Below are 23,076 nucleotides of genomic sequence, written 5' to 3' on the forward strand. Positions count from 1 at the left end.
CACTAAATGGTAGTACTGTAGCACTGCCCTCCCATCGATTTGCTTGAGCGGGCAGCAGTAACGTCTTGCAACAAATTGTGAGACTTGTTGTTACTATTTTTGGCATATCGAATACATCATGGGTAGCTTGCCAGGCTTTGCTGTGCAGGCGGTATACGCTGGACAGCTTACCGGGCTCTCTGAGAGGGGTGAAGGAATTGAACCTGGGTTGGCCAAATGCAAGGCAAACCCCTTACCCGCTGTGTTATCGCTCCAGCCCAGATTAATTTGTACTTGATGTACAACAAATAGAAATTTAATTCCTTAAGAGTATTAGAAAAGAGTCCACTCACAGCCTTTCCCTCCTGATTTGTCCCACTATTTCGTACTCCTTTTGAAAGGGGGATGACATTTTGCCATCAAATATTAGGAACCTTCTCCAAGCCTACAATACCACTGGGACATGGGAAATATGACACATGGGGCCTCATTGCCTGGAAGGTTCAGTCTGCACTTTTCTGCATTTCTCATTCCAGGTTGAAATGTTCCCTGGTTTCTGTTTCCCTCTGATTAGTCAATGAGATTCAACTTATCAAGGAATCCATAGTTCAGGGAGTGGTGGCCTGAGCAGGCAGCTGATCAAGGCGTCAACTTGCCTTTGAGTCAGGAAGGAAGGAAGGAGGGTGGAGGGTAAAATAAGACTTACTTTGGATCCTTAAAAAAGGGATAACCACAGTCAGCTTAGATAAACTTCTTCCTGTGCCAAGTTGTGAGATTCAAACGATGGTTTAGAACCAAATTGTGTTTTTCCATTTAAACGATCTTCAACTTTGTCTGGGGACATTGAATACTTTTTACATATACTTTTCAGTGGTTGCAAAGGGTATTTCTTATTATATGGGGGCACCACAATTTAAATACTCTTCTACTTTGCAAAAGTTTTCTTTATAGTTTTCTTGTTATTAACAGTGTGCTTGTTCTTTTTTAAAAAAAAACATTTACTTATTCAGAATGAGTCCGTTTGTCTGATCCATGAAATGAGATTTGTATGTCTGAGGTTATTAACATTTAAAGGGAGTTTAATGTGCATCACCAAATATTTAAATGTATTTAGACACCCATTTATCAAGAAATTAGTTAACCATTTAAGCAAATACTTTTATTTCACTCAAACTTTTAATCTTACATTGCTTACTATAAATTTGAGGCAGTTGTTTTGGGATTGAATTTTGAAAGGTAAAAGCACAAATTACAACTAAAAGCAAAGAATACTAAAATACAACCACGTTAAGAAAATGAGAAGAATGAAGATATTATTAGCTAATAATACTTTCTTTTACTCCTAATGTCTAAACTGACTCTGACATTTATTTCTAACTGGCATTTTATCAAGGCAAGTAAATATGTTTCAAACACAGGACAAAGAGGTCTCTGTACCTCTGTTTTGGGCACGCACATCAATGAACTAATTTTAATGCAATTTTTCTCTCTGTGATACTGAGTAGTGTTTTTGACAGAGTTTTTTTTCTCATCTTCGTTCAATGAATCATACTTCACTTGGAAATAATTTTCAATTATGAAAAAATAATATTCATATTTTCTCCGGAAATTATGCTGGAGAAGGCCGCTCTATCTGCCCGGCCAAGATACCTTTCTCTCGGAGCCCACCCTGCATGCTCCTCGCTTGTGTCAGGAAAACACTGCACTATTCCTGGATAATTTCACAGTTCGCTGAAGGGCCCGAGACACAGAGTGGCAAGAAAGGCATTTGGAACCAAATCAGTTCAATACCCGGGAAAAGGTTCCTTGTTGTTGATTGATCTCTTCCTAAATTTAAAGGAGGTGGGGAAGGCTCAAATCCTAATCTTCTGACGTTGTGTTTCTGTCCCTTTTCCAGTGCTCTGCGGAGGCGGTGACAATTTTCTGTGCTCCAGCGGAATCTGTGTGCCCAGGAAGCTGCAATGTAATGGTTACAACGACTGTGATGACTGGAGTGATGAGGCGCATTGCAGTAGGTGACAGGATGTTGGGGCGTGTCTGAGTGTGCAGGGATTCCATGCAGGGGCCTAGAAACCCCAGCATTCCATTGTCAAGGCCTGACAACCCTACCTCACTCTGTCAACACTCTCCTTTCCAAAGGCAGTGAGCGTGTTTATCTTCCTGTCAATGGCAGGGCCTGTTTGCTCACCTTTCAAAGGCCAAATGCCCTTGGAAACAATTCCAGCCAGAGCTCTGTGGCATAGGGGATCGGGCAGGGATGGAAGGCTTTTTTCTTGCTTCAAGTTTCTTAAACTGGGAGAAGGGGTTTTATTTGTTGTTGTTTTTTATTTTGCTTGGGTGAGGATTCTTGATTTTGTTTTCCAAGTTGTGTGAGTATAAAGGTCAACTTTATGAAAAATGAACATCTTTCCCTAGGAAGAATGTTCACCTCTGTGATTCATAAAGCCTCTTGTTTCTTTATATTTCCTCTGCACCTGATGTGGTGGAGGACTATTAAGAGTTCTAAGTTGAGCAGTAAGGTGATTCAGCTTTAATCTGATTCTTTATTTTGATTTCATGTGTCAATGGTGTGTCTGAGCCACTTTGTATTAGTCTGCTTTGGCTGCCCAGAAAAAGTAATTGTACAGATCACATGAATTAAATGGCAGAAATTTATTTTCTCACAAGTTCTAAGGTTGGAAAGTCAAGTCAATGTCCAGTAGTGGTTTTGTTTTCTGGTGAGTGTTACTTCCTGAAGACTTGAGAACACCTGTCCTGTGTGTTCACCTGACCCCTCAGAGAGAGATGGGGAGACAGAGAGAAATAGTAGAAGAAGAGGAGAGGAAGAGGAGTGGAGAGGAGCGGAGAAGAGAGAGAGAGAGAGAGAGAGAGAGAGAGACAGACAGACAGACAGACAGACAGACAGACATAAGGGTGAAAGAAGGCAGAGGAAACCTCTGGTGTCTCATTTTCTTCTTTAAGAGAAACTTGGTGGTAGTGGTGGGAGGCTCCCTCTCCCTAGAATACTTGGTCCAGTGGTTCAGGCCTCATGGCTTGGTGCTTGAAGGTAACTGGAACCATACCCAGAGTGCTCAAGGAGCCATGCAATGCCAGGGACAAACTCAGGACCTCATGCACAAAGACATGCACCACTCCTTTGAGTTAACTACTTCTCATCTTCGTATAAGATTACTAGCCATTTTGGCTTAGAACCTCATCCTCATGACCTCATTTAACCTTTATCACTTCCTCATAGACTCTGTGTTCAAACCCTGAGCGCTTCCACATTGGAACTTAGGGAGGAAACATTCAAACCGTTACCAATACTTATTCAAACCATGTTACCTAAACTTCAATTATATGTTTATATATTCAGATTTCAACTCAGTATGCACTTGGGAAGCTTTTTTGCACTTTTCCCCCTTTTTTATAAAAAAGAGAAAAATAGCCTCAAGAATACATTGTGGAGGACCAGAGAGATAGTACAGCAGACAGGGCACTTGCTTTGTTCGTGACCAGCCACGTTTGACCTCTGGCACCCCATATGGTCCTTCAAGCTCTGCTGGTAGTGATTCCTGAGCTCAGAACCAAGAGTAAGCCCTGAGTACCATCGGGCATGGCTCCAAAACAAACAAAGAGTACATTACAGTATCTGTATCCAAATTAGAACCATATGAATTGTGTTCTAATTACTTTTTTGTGGTTATATGAACAGTAATAGGTGCTCTGAGAAATATTGTGTTCTGCTCCCTTTATAAATTGCTAAAATTTCTAAACTCAGAATTGTCACCCTCAAAACAGAGCCTCTTCTGGTTTGCCAGGTAGATCCACTCTTGTATGTTAAGACTTAGAATGTTTAACTGCCATCATTTTTGAAAGGCAGCATATTATATTAATATTTCAGGTCAGTCTTTTCCAAACTGATGTTCCAGTACTTGAGTTCGAGAAATGCTTTAAAAAGTTTAAGAAATTTGCTTGACAATTTCTTCTTGTTGGAAAATTATAATACATATTCCTACCCTAAGGTGCTGAGAAATCCTGCAATTAACAAAAGAATACTAACTTTGTTGACATAATACTTTGTCAAAATTATTTTTTCCTCCATATGCTCACTATTATGTATTTATGCATTTATATATTATTTATCATGTGTGTATTCATCTAGTTTGCATAATAGCTCATATTCTGTTGAACTTTAGCAATTCATGAATTTTTTCATAAATGTTTTTATTAATGCATTGGTTTTATTGTTTGAGAAGTTCTCCCTTTGAAAAACATATGGCACATATTTTTATATGGAAAATACTTGTTGTGGGGAGTATAAAGGGCATGCCTGGCAGTGCTTACAGCTTTCCTCTGGCTCTGTGCTCAGGGATCATCCCTGATAGTGCTTAGAGGACCCTGTGTTGCGCCTGGCAAAACTAGTGTTGGTCACATTCAAGGCAAATGCTTTACCTCCCATATTATCTTTCTGGCCCCAGAAAACACTTTTATATAGGATGTATTTTAAAGTAGAGAGTATTGCTGAAAATTTAGGAGAAAATAGCAAAGCAGCTGCAATAGAGAATGTAAAGTGGTTCAATAGAATCATATGCAGTTTTTTATGCTGTATGTTTTATCCTCCAAATTATGACCCATGTATGGCATTGTTTAAATTACGTGCATGCCGTTTCCCTTAGGCTGGGCTGACACTGACTTTGTCATTATGTTCTTCATTTTCTGTCGCATTTGTTCCTGCTTACTTTGAAGGAGTAACTTTTTCTAGTGGATGAGTGCAAAAGAAGGAATTACTACTTTGTGAGGTATTTAGTAATGGCCTGGGAGTTGAGATTTTACTTAGGAAAATATGAGTTTACCGCAAGAACATCTCTCCAAAAGATTCTGGGTTTAGTAGTTGAGGGAATGTTCACCTCCAAAATGCTTGTCTGTAAAAGTGATGAGTGAGAACTTCCTAGGCCACTTGCCTCTGCACATCAGCTGTTAGTGCTTGTGGCATTTCAGCACATGAGCTTAAAGAAGGTGCCTGTCTCCTTTTGTCAACACCAGACATTGAAAGAATAGTGTTAAGGCTGAATTAGGCAGTGGACACAGTCTAGAGCATAAAAATAGTCCTAGAGAAGGAAATTTGTTGGGCATACTCAGTGAGGAGCTGAAAGATACAGGAAGCTTTAAAGGTTCTGGCAGATAAAGAAAGATGAGGATTGTCCACAGAGATCAAGCATCCCTGCACTAGAGACAAAAATATTCTCCTTCTGAGCTCTTGTCTGCTTTTTAAGATGTGGTCAAATTTAGGAGAGGTATATTTTTATTGAATTGCTTATTATTTTTTTAAACAGCCTTCAAAGGAAGTAAGGGAGATATTTATGATTTATGAGTTTTCTAATCAACTGTTTAAGCACTTTTAAAAATTTTGTTTGATTGAATATCAGGGCTGGAGCGATAGCACAGCGGTAGGGCGTTCGCCTTACAAGCGGCCAACATGGCCTACCCGAGTTCGATTCCTCCACCCCTCTCGGAGAGCCCGGCAAGCTACCGAGAGTATTCGATATGCCAAACACAGTAACAACAAAGTCTCCAATGGAGACGTTACTGGGCCCGCTCGAGCAAATCGATGATCAACGGGAGGGCCTTTACCTTTACCTTTACCTGAATTATCAGTAGACGAGGTATTATCCCTTCTGAGTAGATGCAGAGACAAGGCTTAGACAATGAATAGATTCACCATTGGTTTAAAGTGTGAGATTTGAATCCTGTCCTGAATGAGTTCAAATCTCATGTTACTATCATAAAACTATACTGCTTTTGACTTTCCCTTTTCCACAGAAATTCAAATTCAGTGAAACATCACATTCAGATTATTTACTGTTTTGCTGGTGGGGGCTGGGGGGTGGGTCATACCTAGCAATACTCAAGACTTATTCTGCACTCAGGAAAAAGTCCTGGTGGGTTCAGGGGACCATATAGGGTGCTGGGAATCTATCTTGGGTGGGTTACTTACAAGGCAAATGCCCTACCTACTATACTGTCTCCCCAGCACTGTATGTACTTCTATTGTACTCTGAAAGTAATTGAATATTATGGAGCTATTGAAGGTTTCTGGGGCTTTTTACTGACATTCTCCCAGACTTAATTTTTTTCTTTATCATTCTTGTTGTGTTTTATTTTGGGGCCACACTCAGCTATGCTTACTCCTGGCTCTGAACTCAGGGATTACTTCTGGCAAGGCTCGGGGTACCATATGGGTTACCCCAAGATTGTATTGAACCCAGGTTAGCTTCATACAAGACAAGTGCCCTAACCATTGCACTATAGCTTTGGCCCTTATTTATCATTCTTTTCATGAGTATTTGTTGAATGAACAGATTTCCAACCAACTATAATCTACTTTAATAGTGTACTAAAAAGGGAAAATGAGGACTGGAAAATAATACAGCAGGTAGTGCACTTGTCTTGCATAGGGCTAACCTGGGTTTGAACCCTGGCATCTTATATGGTCTCCTAAGTGATCCCTGAGCACAAAGCCAGTAGTAAGCCTTGAATATTATCAGATGTGATTCCAAAGCAAATTAAAAAATTAAAAATAGAAGTCTTTTCTGTTCTTTAGTGCAATGGCTTTCAGCAGGCTACTTTTTAAATCTTTCTTTCCTTGCCAAGGCTGAGACCACACATCAGCATCTCTAAGCAACCCTGCTTGCAATGTTTCTAGTTCAGTTGCTCCAGAGGTGAGGTACAGCATAAATAACTTTGCAAAGCTTCTCTCCCATCCCACCCCTGGTGATTTTACTGTATAGCCAGATTCCCAACCACCAAACTGGAATATGTCTGGTGTGTCTTCTATTGCTAACATTCTATAATATTTTTATTCTATCACCAGATCCTGGAGTAGTACTGGGCATACAATGGTATTTTTCAAACACTTTAGAGCACTTGAAACCACTGTTAAATTCTTTGGGAAATAATTTGCTCTGAATATTTTATAGAATTGATTAGCTTCCTTGACTACTTATACTAAGGACAGACTTGATTAATAATCAGTATTAATGATTAATAATAAAAATAATTAAGTCAGACTGCCGAGGTTCCAATTTCTTCATTAACATTTCATGTCTGTGAACTTGGGCAAATGCTTAATCTTTCTTTGCTTGTTTCTTCATCAGTAAATTAAAGCAATGCGAGTGATTTTTGCTAAATTTATGGTACAGAATGAGTCATTTATAAAATGCATAAAGACAGAGGTTTGAAAGGTATTAGCTCTTAAGTAGTCTTTGAAGTCATATGATTATGATTCTTGTTGATATCACTCTCCATTCACCGACACCCCACCTGCTACACAGGGGTGTTACACTGTACCTGGCACATGACCTAGTGTTGTTCACGCAGCACATTCCAGTCATGTGCCTCAATGTGCTGACCCACTATGGACAACACCAGCACATGCCATGTCCCACTAGCAGGGCAGAAGGACATGTACAGCCCACACAGAAACACACCCGGAGCACCAAGCTCAGTGCCATGAAAGGCAGGACTATACATCTGGAATCCATGGGACGATACCTGTGTAAGGCCATTCCTATAAGACTGGAAGAGGCAATAGAGTTGACAAATACAAAGAACATTATAAATTCTGCTTATAGAGAACTGGGTAAAACGGGGAGAAGGGGAGTATGCTCTAAATTATATCAGACAAAGTTCCCGAAAAAGACTAGAGAGTTGATATAGTCAAACTAACTGATGATATGTTCAAAGTCATGATTACAAAGATTCTCATTGACCTTCAGCAAAAATGGATGAAATAGAAAGTTAGAGATCCAAAAAAGAAGTTAGAGACCTGAGGAATACAATACTAGGACTAATAAAGTACAATAGAAAAGTTTAACATTTTCCTGACTACACTGAAGGAACAAATAAGTAACTGGAAGACCTCTGGATAAAAAAAAATGGAATAAAATTCACTAAAATGGTCCCCTAACAAGAAGTAAAAAGGGCAGAAAAATATTTAAGGAAATGATGATGGAAAATATCCCTAACCCGAGGGAACAGTCACTAGGTATAGAAAGTCTAAAGAGTTTCAGATAGGAATCCCTCACCCGAAAACACACACACACACACACACACACACACACACACACACACACAAAGACACATTACAATTTAAAAGGCAAAAGTTAAAGATATAGAGAAGATCTTAAAATAAATTATAGTAGAGCACTGAGTTTAGGGCATTCAGCAGACTTTTAAGAAACAAAAAAAGAAAAATTATGTGAAAGAGATTGTCTAAAATGAAAAAAATGGCACTAAGCAGAGAACACTGAAAAAAAAAACAAAAGCTGCATAAGAAAATGTAATTGCACAGTAAAAGTATATTAATGTTCAATAAAATAAGCATAAAAATTAGAATGCAGAACTACTGAAGCTAACTCAAGTTACAATGTTATACTAAGGGTTACAGATAATATAAAAGTGTAAAACTAGACATCAAAACTTTAAAACTTTGGTGAAAATGTGTGAAAAATGTTGTTAGGAAATATGTTCAAAGTTAAGGAATTATCAATCCAACAGAATGTTGTACACACATGATGTTCCAAAGGGAAAAATGTCAGAGAAAAAAAAGTACCATATGATTTCACTTATCTATGGAATCTAAAAGCACCCAACTCATATAAACACAGAAAAGATGGGATTGGTTGCCAAATATGGAGGGAAAGGAGGAGGAAATGAATGAGAGTACTCAAAGTTACACAATGTAATTAGAGTTTAAATCCATTCTGGTATGTCACACAGAGCCTGGTGACGGTCATTAACATACCATATTGTCTGCTTTGAGAGTTGCTTGAGAGTCAAGTTAGAAGTTCTCTTCACAAGGAAACAAGTTTAACTATGAGGCTACATGACCTGAACTTACTTACAATAAATGTTTATAATCTATAAAAGCATTATGCTGTACACCTTAAGCAGCACAATATTCTATGCCAGTTTTAACCTATGAAACTGGGGGTGGGGTAGATTAAATGTAGAGGCCAGGGAGATAGCACAGTGAGTAGGGCACTTGCCTTGCTTGTGGCCAAACGGATTTGCTCTTCATCACCCTGAGCCCCCGTAAGAGTGTTCCTGGAGCACAGAGCCAGGAGGAAGCCTCTAAATGCTGCCTGGTATAGCTCTCAAGCCAATATATATCATAGTGGGTAGGGCGTCTGCCTTGCATGCAGCCAACATGGCCGACCCGAGTTCGATTCTTCCACCCCTCTCGGAGAGCCCGGCAAGCTACCGAGAGTATCTCGCCCACACGGCAGAGCCTGGCAAACTCCCCGTGACATATTCGATATGCCAGACACAGTAACAACAAAGTCTCCAATGGAGACGTTACTGGGCCCGCTCGAGCAAATCGATGATCAACGGGAGGGCCTTTACTTTTACTTTTACTTACATTAAAAATATATACCACAATGTATCTAACTAGATTTGAATACAGTAAAAAAGTGCTTACATCAACAAAATTAAATTGAACTTAAAAAAGAATGTCTTCTATACTGAAGAAGAAGATTTAGGTGTTTAAAATTTTCACTTCTATTTTATGGTAATCTGTTTATACTGAATCATTAAAACCATTGAACATTCCTGAATCCGGCCTCTATGTGAAGCATATTTTAGATAGCCAGTAAATAGATTGTTAAGATGTGATGTATTTCTCCATGAGTCTTTTGTTCTAATCAAGGAAATAATGTATAAACAAGGAGATCATTTCATATGGGATTCTACTATATTAATAGATGATCTTTGTCACAGGGTATGGTGAGATGATTATAAACACAGATGGGAATGGAGAAGGAAGCAGGATTACTAGGAGTTGGGTTCAAGTGAAAAGAGATAGGGAAGAGATGGGATCAAGCCAGGCCCAGGATGGAGGTGGTCTTGGATACTGGAGGACAGTGATTCCCAATTGGTGCAGTTTTGCCCAGGGAAGGGGAGGGGGGAGATAATTTCCAATGTATGCATACATATTTGTCAGAACTTTGGAGGTTTGGGGATGGAAACTATAGGGACTTGGTTGACAAAGTCCAGGAAGGATGCTAAATATCTTACAATGCACAGGATACTCCCGCAGTGTTACTCAGTCCAAAGTGTCAATAAGAGGGGCTGAAATGAGAGTATGGTGGGTAGGGAATTGGCCTTGCATGTGTCTGACCCAGGTTTCATCCCTCATATCCCATATGGTCCCCCAATCCTGTCAGGAGTGAGCCCTGAGCACAGACCCAGGAGTAATCTCTGAGCACCACCAGATGTAGCCTACTTCCTCACTCCACCCTCCCACTCCCACCCCCCAAAAAATACCTCAAACAAAACTCCCACAAAAAATGTCAACAGGAAAACAGGAGAGGAAACTTCCTGTAGCGTGCCAAGTTTAAAAGTTAAGAGAATAAAAGGAGTCAAGTCTTCTGAAAGGCTTGATGTTAATGAGCTGGGTAACTGTATGCAAACCTTTAATACTCTCAGGTCACTGCAAAAATGAAGGGTTTATGGGTAGCCAGTGAGCACCATATTTGAATACATGTTGAGGCTACATATTGATATGAATACACTCACAGAGCCTGATATGAATTCAGCAAGCTGAGAAAAATTCTACACACAAGATTTCAGCTTCTTAGCTTTCTCCTTTAATGATAATGTTGAGAGAAAAGTTAGGAACATGTGATATTTAGTTGGAATACATAGAATTTTAGAAACAAGAGTTTGTATTAAGCTCTCATGAAGAAATAAAAAGCTGTATCTGAAAAATATCTACCTTATAGGTTATGAAAAATTATGCTTGCATTGAACAAAAAAATCACAGCAAGCCACTTTTGAAATTTTTGATTTGTTGGCCCCAAATTGCACTGACAGCATCCTTTGCAGTTCAAATAAACATTTATTCCAATAAAAGGAAACCCTGTAATCTTTGCTTTTGCTTCATATTTCTGGCTTTGCAGTGACTCTTGTCAAAGTTTTGTGTGTTTATTATTCATACAGACCTTTGCGAGGTAACAAGTTGTTTTCCAAATGCAGTTAATTTTATGTTTAACCTCTGAAAACAGCTTCTAAACCTTCAAATCATAACAGTGGAAAACTGAATCTGCACCTGCATAAATAGTGAAGACATTTTTTTAAAATGCTTGAACGTCTTGAATAAATATTTTAATAAATAACAGCATTATTTTAAAAAATATCTCCAACTAGACATGTTTGAATGAATGATTGGGGGATTCCAGAGAAGACTCACAGGACACGTGAAGTTTTGGAAAATTTTAGTGTAGTCTCATGTTAATCAGATTCTAAAAGAGGTATTTTTATAAGCCCCAACTCCTGCATGCTGCTAGGTGTGACTCCCAAACTAAAATTCAAATCTCCCCAAATCAAAGGAGTATTGAATTCTCTAGTCCTACCTTAGAAAAGGAGAAAAATGGACTCATAGGGTCTAAAACTTATCATCAGGAACTCAAAGTACTTTACACTGAGAATCAAATTGAGAAGCCTGGTTGTTGCTGATTCTTATTCTCTGATTCCCAAGCTTTTACAAGAGTAATTTAGATTAAAAGCAAACAATAAAAATTGAAAAGACATTCTACAGCCTTCCAAGGACGTACACATATCTTAATGTATTCCCCTAAATTGGCTCTGGTGGACAAGATCCCTGATGTTACAAACTTGCTCCTCTGAGCTACCATGTGTGCAGCAATGCCAATAAATTGTGGGGTGTAGCAAAGGAGTTAGTGATCTATGCTATATGGGAAGACTTGTTGAGGACTGGGGTAGTCTTTTTTCAGTTCTTATATATTCTCTTATGGCAATTATTCACATTTGAAAATTATGTAACTTAGAAAACAGTATTATAAATTTCTCTGTGTGTACAAGTGTGAGCATATGTGAAAGCAGGTTACATGTTTGTAACCAGTTCATCTTCATAAAGGCACTCAACAGAGGACATTTCAGTTCATTTTAAAAGCAGTGTAGTTCTAATAGCATCTAAGTAACCCCTTTTTCATACATATTAGTTTACTCACTTTCCTTTCCACTGTTGCCATTATTCCTTTGTTGTGATGACCTGGGTCACATCCATCCTTGCTTGTGGTGCTTACACACACCTGGGTGTAGTTCTTCTGAGACCACACACTCCATCGGAGCTCCTGGAACCCAAAGAGGCAAGCCACAGAACTGTGATTGGCTGGCATTTTTGCTACTGAGCCTTCTCCTAGGCTCCTTTTCAGTTCAAACATCTTTCCAGAAAAAAACTCTTTGAAACTAATCATTTTATGAAATGATTCGTAAAAAGAGCAAATATATATATAAATATATATATATTTATAAATATAATATATATATAAATATATATATGGCTAGAAGTTTGGCCCAGCAACACTCAGGACTTTGGAAAATGAATTTTCATTGGTTTTGCAGTGCTTGTAGTAAAGAGGCATAAGAGATACCCCATTCCAGTTGTGTAAGATATATGTTTATGATTGAAGATAAATAATTAACTGGAGTTCAGAAGGTTTGATATTGACCACTATGCTCCTGAACTTCATTAGCCAAGTAGACTGATTTTCGAATATGCCCCCAATTATCACCTCTTTCCTTTGTTCTAATTTCCGCTATTTGAAACAAGCTCTTTCACTGCATTCACTTTGGTGAAATTTTGTCCATCTTTCAAGATTTCTTTCTGGCCTTATGAAAATAATTTGCTGCATGCAGCTAACCCGGTTTCAGTCCTCAGCATCCCATATGGTTCCCTGAGCACTGCTAGGAGTTAAGCACTGAGTGGAGAGCCAGGAATAACTCCTGAACATGACTGAGGCCCCAAAACAAAAATGCACCCCCCAAAATTAACTAATGCAATTAGTTGAAAATGCGATGCTAACTTAATTTCTGCATCTTTATGTATATCAGTTTTAAACATATTAACTAATTCATTGAGGCATATATACACATTCTAACTTAAGTTTTAGTGCTCTAGAGTTGTGCACCCATCTCTGTCACCACAAATCCATTTCTACAACATTTTTATTTTCTGCTACAAATTCTTTCTGACTTCTTTTCAGTCTATTTTCATGCCTATTTCTCCATTTATAGGCAACTGCTGCATCAATTTGTTTCTCTAATTTTTTTCTCCAGAAACTTTCTAGGAGGATCACACAATATGAACCTGCTTATTTTTTATTTTTATTTTTTTTATTTAGCATGTTACATCTGTCAATAATTCAATACTTCAGTGGCTGGTGGTATTCCACAGTTTGAGTATACTGTCCATTGTTCACTGGTGGCCGAACTTTCAGATTGTTTCTAATTTGGAGGCTATTATGAATAATGCTATTATGAATATTGGCATACAATTTGTAAGACTTTATGTTTCATTGTACTTATATGGATTTCTTAGGATAATTTAAATTAATTTTTTGGCAGTGCTAGATTTATTTAGTTTTTTGGTTTTGTCTTGGGTCTTCACTCAGAAGTACTCAGTAGAACACACAGTGCAAGGCATTGAACCCTTCCCTGGCCTGTGAAGCATGTCCTTACCTATTGAGCTATCTCTCCATGTGGTGTTGGATATTGAAACCAGGTCTTCACATGTAAGGCATACACCCTACCATTAAGTCACATCCCTGCTCCATCCTGGATAGATTTCTAAGAATGGAATTGAGTCCATAACACTAGGTTTATAGTTACCTTTTTAAAAGTAGTTTTTCAAACTATTTTCCAAAATAGCATCGTGAAATTATATTCCCATCAACTATATATATGCATTTCAGTTTCTCAGAATTGTTTTCAATCACTTATATTTTCAGTCTTTTTTTTATTATAGTCATTTTTAGAGGGTATGCATTTTGTGATTGCAACAATCACTCCTACAGAGCACCAATTTATAGTGATTTGTGTCTTTCATGAAAACTTTTTAGTCTTTTGCCTGTTTGTAATTGGGTTGTTTGTGTTATTATTGAGTATATACTACATAAGACATAGATCAATGGACTGGAGTACATATTATTTACAGAAAGGCCCAAATTCAGTACTCTTCACCACATGGTCCCTTGTGCACAAGGAGTGACCCTTTCGCACAGAGCCAGGAGTAGCCACCAAATACCACTGAGTGTGGCCAAAACCTTTTTCCTCCCTGCCCTTGACAAAAAGAGTTCTATACATCTATACATACTCTGAGTTTAAGTCCTTTAAATAAATATAAATTGAAAATATTTTGAGTATTGACTTATCTTTACATATTCTTAATGAAATATTTGGAAATACAAACATTTTTATTTTAATAATCTTTAATATCCGAGACTTGCTTGCTTACAATAGGTCATAGCAATGTTTTATATTTTTTGAAAACGTCTGGAAGAATAGTACAGCGGTAGGGAATTTGCCTTGCAAGCTGCTGACCTGGCCAAGCCAGGTTCAATTCCTCCACCCCTCTCGGAGAGCCTGGCAAGCTACCGAGAGTATCTCGTCTGCATGGGAGAGCCTGGCAAGCTCCCCATGGCGTATTCGATATGCCAAACACAATAACAACAAGTCTCCCAATGGAGACATTACTGGGCCCACTCGAGCAAATCGATGAACAATGGGAGGACAATGCTACAGTGCTGAAAATTTAAAAATTTTAGCTCTTGTTCTTTGTTCTCAGCTGTGCTCAGGATCTGTGCTAGGGACTACTGGACCTGCTGATTATGTTATGTGCTTCGACCCACATTACATACTGGGACCACTGAGACTAAAGTAAAGTGATGCTGAGTGGAGGATTTGGTGCTCGAGATTGAATTTGGGGTTTTGTTCATTCCAGGCATGTGCTCCATCTTTTAAAGCCACATAGCTCTTATTTTTAAGTCTATAAATGAGCATAAAAATTCATTTAAAAAGATACATACATGGGTCCAGAGTGATAGTACAGTAGGTGAGGTGCTTGTCTTGCACAAGGCTGACCCAGGTTCGATCACTAGCATCCCTGGCATTCCATACGGTACCCCAAGCACTACCAGGAGTAATTCCTGAGACCAGAGCCAGGAATAACCCCTGAACATTGCCAGATGTGACCCATCCCCCAGAAAATGTTATATGCAATTTTCCTTGTAGTGCTAAGTAAAATGTAAACAATCTAAATGTCCAACAAACTGATTAGTGGATCAAGAAACACATTGCAATAATACTCAACAATAAGAAAATATGAAATCTTGCCTTTAGTTATAATTTTGATGGAACTAGAGAGTGTCCTACTAGGGTGAACTAAGTAGGGGAAGATGGACCAGTGATTGATAATCTCATTCACATGTGATGTGTGAAGAAACAAAGCAAGGGAATGGACAGTGTGCAGTGAAAACAGGTTCTTAGACCCGGATGACAGAACTGCATTTACCAAGTGGGGATAATGTGACTGAAGTAGGTCAGCTCAGAGTGACTCAGGGAAAGTTTTGAACACTTTGGTGGGAGTAGAAATACAGTTACTTTATACATCAAAATAATAAACATAAGCCCTATTCTAAACCATGCTACCTCAATAATAATGAAGTTAAAAAAATAATAAAGTGGCTTGGATGATTAGGGGCCAAGTCTGGATTCTTTAGTAATTCGTTACATGACTCTCGATAAGTCTTCAGATCTCTTTGCACCATCTTTTTGCCTGTAAGACAACAATTGTGGACCAGATTACCATTATGGTTTTCTTCCCTGGATATGCTTCTTTGGTACAACAAAGTATGACTACAATGTTTTGTTAAGTTCAAATAACACAGCAGATCCTTCTTTAATTTGCAGATTGCAGTAAGAATCTGTTTCACTGCCACACAGGCAAGTGTCTTAATTACAGCCTTATCTGTGATGGCTATGATGACTGTGGGGACCTGAGTGATGAACAGAACTGTGGTAAGTAACACTGTTACCCTGAATATTTTCATTTGAAGCTGCAAAAATTATATATCTCTTAAGAATTTATAATACATTGTTAATATGGTTATCAGGTTCCATTACCAAAAAGTTGATTTATTAATTTTTAAAGATAAGGGTTTTTTTTTGGGGGGGGGTTGGTTTGGTTTAAATTACTAGTCTAAGTCAGGTCTTCTGTGAAATTGCATACTTCTTTTTTTTTCTTTTTTATTAGTGATAGCACAGCGGGTGGGGCGTTCGCCTTACAAGCGGCCAACATGGCCGACCCGAGTTCGATTCCTCCGCCCCTCTCGGAGAGCCCGGCAAGCTACCGAGAGTATTGGATATGCCAAACACAGTAACAACAAAGTCTCCGGTGGAGACGTTACTGGGCCCGCTCGAGCAAATCGACGATCAACGGGAGGGCCTTTACCTTTACCTTTACCTATTAGTGAAACACCATGAGGTACAGTTGTAGATTTACAAATTTTTGTGCTTGGATCTCGGTCATACCACGATCAAATACCCCTCCCTCCACCAGTGCCCATTTTCCACCACCAGGATAATATCCCTCCCCCCCATCCTCCCATTCCCCCCATCCCCCCCTGCCACTGTGGCAGGGCATTCCCCCCTGTTCTCTCTCTCCTCCTGGGCGCTGTGATCAGCCAAAGAGGCATTGAGTGGCGAACATGTTCAGTCCAGTCTACTTTCAACCTGCATCTCCCCTCCTGGGAGGATCCTCCAAACACCCTCCACTTGGTGTTCCCCTTTCTATCTGAATTGTCCTTTCCCCTAGAATACCCAGCTGGCCTCTAAGTTATGGAGTAATTCTCCTGGTGTTGCTCTCAGCTATTCTTGGGTATTAATCTCATATTTTATTATTTTATATCCCCCATAAGAATGCTATCTTTCTATGTCTATCCCTCTCTTTCTGATTCATTTCGCTTAGCATGATACTTTCCATATTGTACCACTTGTATGTAAAGTTCATGACTTCATCTTTTCTAAGAGCCACATAGTACTCCATTGTGTAGATGTACCAAAGTTTCTTTAACCAGTCATCTGTTCTTGGGCACTCAGGTCTCTTCCAGTTTCTGGGTACTGTAAAGAGTGCTGCAATGAACAAACAAGTGCAGATGTCACTTCGGCTACACGTTTTTGCCTCTCTGGGATATATTCCCAGGAGTGGTATCGCTGGGTCAAATGGGAGCTCAATTTCTAATTTTTTGAGGAACGTCCATACTGTTTTCCAGAAGGGCTGAACCAGTCGGCATTCCCACCAACAGTGAAGGAGTGTCCCTTTCTCGCCACATCCGCGCCAGCAACGGTTGCTTTTGTTCTTTTGAATGTGGGCCAGTCTCTGAGGTGTGAGATGGTATCTCATTGTGGTTTTGATCTGCATCTCCCTGATGATTAATGAGAAATTGCATACTTCTTACACCAAGAGTTCTATTCAGAAAATGTTGGGGCTGGACTGATAGCACAGCGGGTAGGGCATTTGCCTTGCAAACTGCCTACCTGGGTTCGTTTCCCAGCATCCCATATGGTCCCCTGAGCACTGCCAGGAGTAATTCCTGAATGCATGAGTCAGGGATAACCCCTGAGCATCACCAGGTATGACCCAAAAAAGAAAACAAAAGCAAAAAAAAAAAAAGAGTTCTACTCAGAAAATGTTAAAGAAATAGATAAAATTGTTAACATGTTAATTTTTTTTATCTGTGAAAGTGACCTCTTCTGGTTTGAGCCAGTGGCATGTTTAGATTTTGTAGACATATATATTGTCTGTACCTGATATTCTAACTATATGTCACCATAGATCAATCCTTCATTTTAGAAATACTGCAAGAACTATTTCTGTGGTAAAGACACCAGAAGCTAGAATAGCACGTTTGTTTATAGATAGAAGCAGATTTATTCTTTAAAAGGAAGGATATATCTCTTAAAGAGCTGTGTCCTATTCCGAATGCCATCTTGTGAATTAAAACCAGCAAAATTCCTTTGGATAATTTATCTTCCATTTGTCATTAGCTTTAGGTTGTATATTACTAATGACATAGGAATCTGTCATATGAACAAAAGGTCATGCTGGATGAAGAGGAAAGCAGAGCTAAAGAGGCGAGTCAGTATCCAGAATTAGGGGTTATTGAAGGGAATGCTGGAAAAGGATCAGGAATATGATTAGTGGAACACTTTGAAGTGGGGAGTATCAGAAATGACTTTATTGTTGGGAACTAGGTAGGTTTTAGAATCACCTCTCTAGCTTGCGTTTTTTTAAAAAAATTTTATTAGTGAAACACCATGAGGTACAGTTGTAGACTTACAAATTTTTGTGCGTGGGTTTCAGTTATACAATGATCGAGTACCCATCCCAACACCAGTACACATTTCCTACCACCATGGATCCCAGTATCCCTCCTACCACTCATCCCCCACATTCCCCTCTGCCCCTGTGGCAGGGCATTCCCTTTTGTTCTCTCTCTCCTTTTGGGTGCTGTGGTTTGCAAAAGAGGCATTGAGTGGCAATCATGTTCGGTCTATAGTCAACTTTCAGCATTCATCTCCCATCCTGGACGGATCTTCCCAACACCCTTTATTTGGTGCTCCCTTCTCTATCTGAGCTCCCTTTTCCCCAAGCATGTGCGGCTGCCCTCCAAGCCATGAAGTGAACCTCCTGGTACTTATCTCGGCTATTCTTGGGTGTTAGTCTCCTATTTTGCTACTTTATGTTCCTCATATGAATGCAATCTTTCTATGTCTGTCCCTCTCTTTCTCACTCATTTCGCTTAGCATGATACTTTCCATGTAGTACCACTTGTACGTAAATTTCATGACTTCATCTTTTCTAACAATCTAGCTTGCTTTTATGACATTCATATGACCATTAGAAGAAGTATATGCAAATCAACTCATGAGCCACTAGATAGTTATGGATGATGAGTTTGAGACAGAGAAAGAGGGGCAATTATATCTGTGGACATCATAACATTTGTAGCTGTAAGAGGCTCAAACCAGAAGAGATCACTTTCACAGATAAAAAAATTAACATATTAACAATTTTATCTATCTCTTTAACATTTTCTGAGTAGAACTCTTTTTTTTTTTTTGCTTTTGTTTTCTTTTTTGGGTCATACCTGCTGATGCTCAGGGGTTATCCCTGACTAAAAACAGGAGAGAAGACAGTAAAATATTGGGGAACGGGGTTAAGGACAATAACTTGAGATAGTCAAGAGCTGAATGGGTTGGTAGAGAGGGCCAGGATATAGTTGCTGTGTGAAAATGATTGCTCTTACCACTTAGAATAATTCATTTGAAGGTAGAAGAATACTATAAATATAAAAGAATATAAAAGTCACTCTTTTAAAGTGACTTTACCCAGATCTAATGGCTACTATTACAACTTTCCCTCACTCCAGTCTCTGCTCCAGCTGTTCATCTTTAGCAGACTGACTAGTAACTCTTCTGGTCCTTGCCAAAACCTCCTATTACCATGTCTTTCTTCTCTTTGCACTTCATGTTCCTTATATTTTTCTTTATTGCTCCAATATGTCCTTTAAAGTCCAAGAATCCTCTAGGAGACCATGTCAGTGGCACTGTTATTAGAAGTGTATTATAGTTCCTTATTGATTGAACCTGTTGTTCATATATATCCCAAAGGTTGCTTATAAGTAAGTTATCCCCTTTACTTCCTTATAGTCTAAAAGAAACTAAAAACAACAATAACAACAACAAAAAAAGGCCACGCAGATTCTTCTCTCTCTGGAAAGTAAAACATCACTTGCTTATTTCCCCTACCCACACACTCTTGGCCCCAGTGAATATGTACTTTAGGACAGTGATTATGTATATGGTAAAAAAGCATAAAAATATTTTACATTGCTTTCCCATGAATTCTTTCAAATATGAGTTATTTATTGAGAGAGTTTATGAACATCATCAATTAGGAAATCCCTACAAAGAGCCAGTTTCCCCCCATTGGTGTGAGGAGAGTCACACAATGTGGCTGGGATGCATGGAAGCTGCTTTGTTTCTCCTAGTCCAAAACACTTATGTTGCGGGCAGGAGGACCCTGACCGTAAGAACAGCAGCTGCAGTCTCCCAAAACGGCAGTCCCACATTGACATTTTAGAGCTTTGGGTCCAGTTATAGATAGTGACATGGGTCTTATTTTGCTGACTCATCTGTATAAGGCTCAATCTGCAGAAAAATGAGGGAACTGAAGATGGTTAAAGTTTGAAAATCATGAGGACAAGAAATAACGGGGGAGCAGGGGCAGGGCCATGAACATATTGGAAATGTAGAGAAGTATATAAAACTTATATCAAAATCACAGACTCAGCAACACCGGAAACTGAGGTTCAAACCACAACCCACAACCTCCAAAACTGTGCCTATCAAGGAGCCAGGCTGGTGGGAAGATAACCCAGGGGGTGAAATTGGTGCTAGAACATTTTTTGTCTAAAGTTCAACTATCAGGGCTGGAGCAATAACACAGAGGGTAGGGTGATTGCCTTGCATGCAGCCAACCTGGGTTTGATTCCCAGCATCCCATATGGTCCCCTGAGCACCGCCAAGGATATTTCTGAATGCAGAGCCAGGAGTAACCTCTGTGCATTGCCAGGAGTTACCCAAAAAGACAAAAAAATAAAATAAATTAAAAATAAAGTTCAACTATCAAGAACTTTGTAAATCACGGTTCTTAATTTATGTATTTATTTATTTATTTATTTGTCTGGAGTCGTAGCACAGTGGGTAGGGCGTTTGCCTTGCACGCAGCCGACCCGGGTTTGATTCCCTTGCCCCTCTTGGAAAGCCTGGCAAGCTACCAAGAGTATCCCGATCGCACTGCAGAGCCTGGTAAGCTCCCACTGATGTGTTCGATATGCCAAAAACAGTAACAACAAGTCTCACAATGGAGACGTTACTGGTGCCCACTTGAGCAAATTAATGAACAAAGGGAGGACAGTGCTACAGGACAGTGCTATTTATTTATTTATTTATTGGGCTGGAGCGATAGCACAGCGGTAGGGCGTTTGCCTTGCATGTAGCCAACATGGCCGACCCGAGTTCAATTTCTCCGCCCCTCTCGGAGAGCCCGGCAAGCTACCGAGAGTATCTCACCCGCACGGCAGAGCCTGGCAAGCCACCCGTGATGTATTCGATATGCAAAACACAGCAACAGTCTCACAATGGAGACGTTACTGGGCCCGCTCGAGCAAATCGAGCAAATTTATTTATTGCTTTTTGGGTCACCGAACCCGGTTTTGCTGCGTGCAAGGCAAACCCCCTACCCGCTGTACTATCGCTCCAGCCCCACGGTTCCTTAATTTTAAAAAATGCATAAAAATAAGTAGGATTCCTTTTATTTATCAAAAAAAAAAGTTTGAAAATCTTTGTTAGTTTCTGTCTTGACTGATACATTCAGCAGACTAGCCTCAGCAGGAATTGTTGCCCCGACCTAAGTGATCTTTGTGATGGACTGACCTATTCATCAGATGTTTTCATCTCAAGCATGCCCAGATGCTTCATTGACTGAGTATTCATTGATTACCTACAAGTGATTTGGGGCATTAGAAAGCACTAGGGCCTTACACCCTGCCCTTTACTTTTCTTTACACTAACATTTGCTCAGGAGAGATGACTTATCTGCCTTCTCAGCTTGCCATATAGACCTAGCTTTCAGTTCTTAGAAAGGTAAGAGAGTTGTCAGAAATACTTCAAATAAAATAACTATATTGTGAAATCCAAATAAGCAGCAGTGGAAAAAAATCAATATTTAATTTTTTTTGGTAAGGTAAGAAACAGTATTAAATGAAACAAAATTCAAGAATATCCTGAGAAAGCTGGACAGTTGTTACTCGTCAGAAAACAGAGGGGTCCTGGAAAGTGAAACTCACACACACACTTTGATGGCACTAGATCCATGGTACAAAATTATTGAATGTTTTCAGACATTTGGAAAAGACATCCCTCAATGGGACGTATGAGTCATACTGTTCTAGGAGTTGGTCATGTGAGTTGTCTACGTCCTCAGGAGTTTTTTTTTCTTCAGATTGTCATCCCACCCAGGAGCATCGGTGTGGGGACGGGCGCTGCATTGCAATAGAGTGGGTTTGTGATGGTGATCATGACTGCGTAGACAAATCTGATGAAGTCAATTGCTGTGAGTACCATGAGGATCTTCATTTTTTTAATTTTTCTATTTCTGCCCACTAAATCAACAATTCTCGAGGCTCATTATCCAAACAGCATTCAATGGGAAAGATCGTGATACTTTGGGCCAAAGTTAATAAGATAATAATTAAGTGGTGGAGAGCAATCACAAAGCAGTGTAGCCAAAATCCACATCTTTCTCTCCAAAAGTCCAGACTTAATCTGGCTGTTCTAGCTGAACCTATTTATTTTTTTCTCTCTCTGTTTCCTACATCTCCTTTGTGCATTGAATTTGTCAAAGGAGACATTCTTCCCCAAATGGAATGTCATTTATCTTATTTTCAGGAGCTCCTACACTTTTCTCCTTTGTGCCCCGAAGATAAAACAAAGCAAAAAGAATGGGGAGTTTTAACATTTGATTAAGCAATCCAGTGAAGACCACATAAAATTTTGATGCTCAAAGAAGCAATAGAATTTAGACAGTCTTTAAAATCTGGAAAGTTAATGGGCACTAGACAGTTTCTTTCAAACATCAGATGTCATATCCAGTTTCAAAATGAGGTGTTAATTGGGTGGTAGATATTATACAGGTTTGTCTATACATATTACTTTGATGAATCATTAGGTTGCATTTGGATAGAAAGACAGGTTGGCACTTGCATTTAAAGCAACTTTGCTTTTATATTTTTCATCTGACCCAACCTGTTAACATCTATGTGATCTTGCATAGGTACCAACTTTCTAAACTTAACTTCCCTTATTTCAAGCAAGGTTAATAATATTTACTTTGCAAGTTGATTATGAGAATTTGGGATTTGGTACATAGTAATCCCAGTATGGTTATTGGTGTAAGCTTTAGTAAATTATAGCTTTTATAGTGGTAAATTAATACTACTGTCATTAATATGATTTCCCACATGTAGTTATCAAGAAAAAGTAATTTTTGATAAGTGTTTTTAATAAGGCAAGAAACATTCAAGGAAGAAGATTTTCTGCTCCAGAATGACTGAGAATTTTTTAAAAAATAGCAATGTATTCATTTATTTTTTGACAGATCATTCAGACATTCAAAACATGTCTATTTTT

At 39.1% G+C, this 23,076-nt stretch overlaps 1 protein-coding gene across 3 annotated transcripts in view; it reads left to right on the forward strand.

Moving 5' to 3' along the window:
• CORIN (corin, serine peptidase) overlaps window positions 1-23,076 on the forward strand; it is a 238,116-nt gene that overhangs the window by 136,387 nt on the left and 78,653 nt on the right. For all 3 annotated transcript variants that reach the window (XM_056111214.1, XM_056111215.1, XM_056111216.1), the window contains exons 6-8: window positions 1,877-1,990; window positions 15,733-15,840; window positions 21,890-22,000. In XM_056111214.1, coding sequence (XP_055967189.1) covers window positions 1,877-1,990; window positions 15,733-15,840; window positions 21,890-22,000 — 333 coding nt within the window. The remainder of the gene's footprint in view (window positions 1-1,876; window positions 1,991-15,732; window positions 15,841-21,889; window positions 22,001-23,076) is intronic.

The sequence above is a fragment of the Sorex fumeus genome, unplaced genomic scaffold (assembly GCF_029834395.1).
Source record: "Sorex fumeus unplaced genomic scaffold, SorFum_2.1 ptg000013l, whole genome shotgun sequence".
Taxonomy (NCBI): domain Eukaryota; kingdom Metazoa; phylum Chordata; class Mammalia; order Eulipotyphla; family Soricidae; genus Sorex; species Sorex fumeus.